Below are 6,000 nucleotides of genomic sequence, written 5' to 3'. Positions count from 1 at the left end.
TGAACTTCAGATTTTTGAGGGAAAAGGAGAGAATTATTTTTTATCAACAAAAAATAATTTTAAATGTTTATGTGCTTACATATTGAATTATGTCTGTGTTGATATTATTAACAGGAGTAATTTAAGCCATTTTGAGTTTAAGACAAACCAAGTAAGGAAATCTTTAGAAAATATAGAGTCAGTGTTGTAAGTATTGCTCAAAAATAATAATAATAATAAAACCTTCTGACCTCAAAGGGCTTATTTCTTAAGTGATATTTTCTGTTTTATGTAAGATTTCCGCCTTTAAAAGAACGTGTTTCCTATTCAGGGTTTTACTAACTTTAGACTGGATGGACTAAAGTTACCATGAGAAAAAATAAACTTCAAATAATCTTAGACGAGGATGGAAAGAACATGTCGTTTGCTCAGCCTTTAAAGATATTAACCAAAGAAACCGTCTGTTTGCTTTGTCTTAAAGGGATTTTGCAGTCTTGCGTCCATCTCTCCTCCACATCCTGGTACGCAGGTTACGCGCACGCGTAGTGTGGAGCCTTTAAAAGCTGCGGAGCTCGTGCACCACGCCGGTGCAGATTCCGAGCGATCATCCTCCCTCCAGGAGCAAGAGGACAGCAGCACTTGCTTCATTAAAGGATAAATCTTATATTTTATTTACCAACCGAAGAAAAGTAAACCGTTTTGGTTCCGTTTCTCGTATTTGTGAAGCATTACGGAGAAAGTAAGTTTCCTTTCTTTCCTCCTTTTTTTTCCCTATTATTATCTGTACCAGCAAGTTTGTTCAACACTCATAAGGAAGGATAGTCTCTTCATTCATCTTGATAGATGACAGTTTGAAACTATTAAACTATAAAGATGCAGTGATTTCGTTTTTTTTACTGTATTTTTTTCTTCAAAATGAGACATAAAACCACATTTAGAACTTGTTCATGGTTTGTTTTAAGATTTTTCCCCTATTTATTTTATTTACATTTTGTATGTTGCATGCAAATAAGTTTGTCTTCCTTTTTCCATGGTAATGTAAAGCTGGCTGGATGGACTCTACATCCTTTTTTTATTTAAATATTCTCCCAACTTCTTCCCTGAACTAGCCACAGTTGTGGATGGGGGGGTTGGGGGTACACAGGAATGTCTCTGTGAGTGATAGGGGCCAGCCTGCCATGATGAAAATGTGAGAACGTCTGTTAGATTTCAGGCATTCTTTAGCATGATATTTGGTCATACTGATTTTAAATAGACCTTTTCTGTAATCAAATTGAGGTTGTAAACATTGATTTGCCTTTTGTTTGCTTTTGTGACATAACATTTTTACACATATTTGTAATGAAAATGTGTTTATATGATTATTACCTAAAAGCCACAGGCATTTTTTACCCAGCTAATAATTCTGAAAAGGGAATGTAAAACAAAAACTGTATTTTGAAACGCTAATTTAAATATAAACTCCAGGAAAATGTGTCTGATCCTGTTTCCTTCTGTTTTTTTTTCCTAGAATGAATAATCGTGAACGCTGGAGATTTTGCAAGAGAGCAACTGTCATGTTCTTCTTGGCTGCTGTGGCTCTGACTGTCGTCCATAGAGGGAGCATCGATATGAAGTCTCGCTTCGAGCTGGAGAGGCAGGTTCGCATGCATGCTTCTGATGGAGTGGAGCCAAATGCGGCCCTAAAAGAGGAACATATCTTTTCGGTCCGTGTAAAAGATTTCTGGGACGTCGCAGAGCAGAAGCAGCAGCCAGAGCTGATAGTTACAGCTCCCTCTGAAAAGCTTCCTGCCACTGAGGGCCTCAGCCCTACCTCTTGGGACGTGACCACCTTGAACTGTAGTCCCAACCTCAACCTCTCACAACAGTCGTGGTTCCGAGACTTGGGGAGCAACTTCCAGCAGTTCCTGCTTTATCGCCACTGTCGCTTATTTCCCATGGTCTTTAACCACCCAGAGAAGTGTTCAGGGGAGATATTTTTGCTCATTGTCATAAAATCCGTGGCAACGCAGCACGACCGTCGAGAGGTCATTCGAAAAACCTGGGGCAAAGAACAAGTGTTAGATGGTAAGAGGGTAAAGACTCTCTTCCTCCTTGGCAAACCTTCCAACGAAGCAGAAAGAGAAAACCATCAGAAACTAGTGGAATATGAAGACAAAATCTATGGGGACATTCTCCAGTGGGACTTCTTAGATAGTTTCTTCAATCTGACACTTAAAGAGACTCACTTTCTCAAGTGGTTCCACACCTACTGCCCCAACGTGCGTTATGTCTTCAAGGGAGATGATGACGTCTTCGTCAGTGTGGAGAACATTTTTGAGTATCTGGAAAGCATCAAAAACGAAAAGAACATGTTCGTAGGGGACGTTCTTGTAAAAGCTAAGCCCATTCGCAAAAAGGAAAACAAATATTACATCCCAGAGGCTTTGTACAATGAAACTTACTACCCTCCGTATGCAGGCGGAGGGGGTTTCCTCATGGATGGGCCTCTGGCCAGGAGACTTGATAGGGCTGCAAATACACTGGAGCTTTTTCCAATTGATGATGTCTTCCTGGGCATGTGTCTGGAGGTGCTCCACGTGACCCCGACGAAACACAATGCCTTTAAGACGTTTGGCTTAGTGAAGAATAGAAAGAGCAGGCTGAACAGAGAGCCTTGTTTCTTTAAAAACATGATTGTGGTGCACAAACTGCTTCCACCAGAGCTTATGCACATGTGGCATCTGGTCAACAGTGACCTGGTCTGCTCACAGAAAGTTGAACTTCTATAGCCGATAGAAAAGAAAACTGAGATTCACTTTAGTGAATGCAAAAAAAGTGAATAAAATTTCAGTACAGGTGTGGCAAACTTCCCAAATCCCTCTCTTTTATGTGGAGAGAGACCAGGGGAATCTTGGAATTTGCTGATTCTGCACACCAACGCCAGTCCTGGAGGAATTTACTCAAACCTTGAGTAAATTGGGACTTTCTTGTTTTTGTTTTCTAATTTGGAAGAACTCATACGATCAGCTTTAAAATGCAGATACAGCAAATGGGACTACTGGACAAACCAAAGAGGACATTGTTTTTTTTTTTTTTTATGTCTTTAACTTATGATGTTAAAATATTCAGCAAGGCCCCTCCATTTATTACAAATGAAATACTTCTGTTTCATCCTTGTTCCATACTTTGTGGTGAGAAGAGTTTTTTGTTTTTTATATTGAGGGGATTTGTTGAATTTGACACTAGCATCATGGTCACCTGTCACTCTGAAACTGAGCCCATTACTGGAACAACACTAAATTTTGTTTTAGGAGGAAACATGTTAAATAACTATATGTTTAGTTGTTTTATTATATGCATGCAAAAATATCACAAAGAAGGAATCAGGTAAGGTTAACTTGAAGGCTAAAACAGGGGTTAAAATCAATAATCTACTTTCTTTTCTCTAGGTGCTGTACTCTTTAGCTATAAGGTATGTGACAATGATTTCACTTTAGATGAAGGCACAACTCTCTACCTCACTTAAGTCTAACTAAAACATACCCTTATCATTGGCTTCTCTCAGTGGTATCGTATGGTTGAATTCCCCTTTGGAATTTCAGATACGTTTGTACTCCCGGTATGGAAAAGGGGCAATTGGATGTGAGTGTCTCCTGCTTTGAAACTACTGCAAACTATAACCAGAATATTTATCATGTTTCAACCCAGCTGTCTGTGGATTTGAATGTGCTGTATTTGATATGAATTTGCCACAAAGCATACAAGACACTGTGAAGTAAATGTTTGCTGGTACGAGCTTATTTTATCATTTAAATTGCTTCCCCAGTTGAAAGGGATGCACGTGGTTCTTACATTTAATTTAATGCAACAAGAACACAAAGGTTTTTGAAGTTCTACATGATAATCTATACCTTTATTGAAGTATGTGATGATGTCTAAATTATGTGAATGTGTGTAAAAATTGCATAGGATGTAATTTGTGAATAAAAATGTTCAAAATAGTTTTCTTTTATTGATATGGAGCCTATCAGAATCCCACATCTCTGTAAAACACCATGACCCAAATATTTCCAGAGTTTTATCATGCAACTAACTAGATTTGGTTAAGGTAATAAAAAAAAATATAACAAAATAAAATAGAATAAATAAATACGCTACCTATCAAAAGCACAGCTGAGAAATGTCATCTAAGGTATTTTATACACAACTAGCGTTTCCAAGTAAAAGTTTCTTAAAATATAAAATAATTGAAAGAGTAAATTATTGACATTCATATATTTCATTTAAGAAAAGTTCAAACTAAATTGTACAATACAGCTTTGTTTAATATCTCTGTTTGTGTGGGTGTTTAGAACACAATAAACCTTCAAGTTACACATGGTCATTTCAACAGAAAAACATTTTAAATTCTTTTAATACTCTTCTGTTTTGTAAATATTTATTGCCATGCCTTTGTATATTAAAACAGACAATATGAGCATGTGCTGGAATCCTCAAATGTCATCTACCTGTCCCCTTTAGCTCCAATATTACTGTCTGAGTGACTCACCATCAACCAAGTCACCCAGCAACTGGCTTCCTGCATGATTTTCAAATGACTCGAAAATGCAGACATTTTTTTGAAATTCTGATTTAGAACTTTGCCTGTTTGTTTAGCTTAGTTCACCTACTTGACTTAGTCACATTTCTGAGATACTGAGATTTTGAGACACATGTTTGACTTAGTATCTTTACATTATGACCTAGGTCAGGGGTCTGCAACCTATGGCTCCAGAGCCACATGTGGCTCTCTAGTTAAAGAAAAATAAAACGTTTTTAATTTGAAAAAGTTATGTATTTTTCTGACTAAATAGCAAGACTAAACAGTCCAACAAGTCAAATTTTACTCAATTCATTCCCAAAAAAGCTGATGCACAGTTTGGATCACTCTGCCAGGTAATGCTCCAACTATCCAACAAGCAGTGCGGCTTCATAGTTTACCAAAGTCAAACGTTTAGACAGACCTTTAAACACTGTGTAGCACAAAAATCCGTTTGAGGTCAGTAAGCACAGCCAAAATTTGTACTTAACCCTTGTGCTATCTGAGATGACCCCACCCTTGCATTGACGTGTTCTCCCTACCATGACAAAGGTGGATAAAGGTGGAAAGATTTCATGTAATCCATGGACACCAGTGAAGATCACAAATCATCAAGGTTCAGCGCACTGTCTAGTGCAGGGGTCACCAACCCTGTGCCCGCGGGCGCACACGCGCCCCCGAACATCCCTTGTGGCGCCCGCAGGGAATGCGCCAATTTTAATTTTTTTATTTTTTTTAATTGAAGCAAATATTCAACAATCAATCATGGCATGTCTGTCAATGACAACAATATCTCTGAGATAAAGGTAGACAAAAAAACAAATACGAAAAAAAATATAACCTTAACCTTTGTTTTGTAAAGTGTCCTTGGGTTTCTTGAAAGGCGCTTTTAATAAAATGGATTATTATTATTAATATGACCTAAAAAAATAATCAATAAAAATAAGGGTCTATAACAAAAGTTTAAATAGATCAAATAAATTACACAATGTCTGGAAATTCTTATGATTCATGTGATGTAAAGATTTAGAGAATAGGTTGAGACGGTTGAGTAATCCATTAATCTGAGGTTTCACCTTTAAGAATTAGTGAAGATTGAGCATTCCCGTTAAATGATATTTACCCTTCCAATCATTTTTTACATTCTCGCTTTAACTGGGATAGTGATCTTTTTATCTTTTGTGGAAATGATGTAGAAACTGTAGAACATCTTTTCTTTGAATGTTTTCATGTAAAAGAGTTTTGGTCTTCTTTACATAATTGGCTCAAATCGAAAAATATCAACATTAACCCTTTAAATTGGAATACAATTAAAATTCGATAACAATTAATTGACAAAAATCTGGACTTTCTGATTAATGCACTGATTGTAATTTCAAAGAATTTTATTCATACTTGTAAATATTGCGGACATTTTTAATACTTGTCTGTATTTTTTCCATATACATTTATTTTTACGT

At 36.8% G+C, this 6,000-nt stretch overlaps 1 protein-coding gene across 1 annotated transcript; it reads left to right on the top strand.

The window, feature by feature from the left end:
• The first annotated feature begins 543 nt into the window (after positions 1-543).
• Positions 544-3,962, top strand: b3gnt7 (UDP-GlcNAc:betaGal beta-1,3-N-acetylglucosaminyltransferase 7). The gene is made up of 2 exons (XM_004067954.5): positions 544-718; positions 1,490-3,962. The coding sequence occupies exon 2, from the start codon at positions 1,491-1,493 to the stop codon at positions 2,748-2,750; it is 1,260 nt and encodes a 419-aa protein (XP_004068002.1). The 5' UTR covers positions 544-718; position 1,490; the 3' UTR covers positions 2,751-3,962.
• The last annotated feature ends 2,038 nt before the right edge of the window (positions 3,963-6,000 follow it).

The sequence above is a fragment of the Oryzias latipes genome, chromosome 4 (assembly GCF_053564925.1).
Source record: "Oryzias latipes strain Hd-rR chromosome 4, Olatipes_Hd-rR_3.1".
Lineage (NCBI taxonomy): Eukaryota > Metazoa > Chordata > Actinopteri > Beloniformes > Adrianichthyidae > Oryzias > Oryzias latipes.
Note: the sequence above shows the minus strand (reverse complement) of the source record. Positions and strands in the feature narration are given on the sequence as shown.

Excerpts from the sequence above, each read along its gene's own strand:
- b3gnt7 (XM_004067954.5), top strand. The coding sequence starts at position 1,491 with ATGAATAATCGTGAACGCTGGAGATTTTGCAAGAGAGCAACTGTCATG.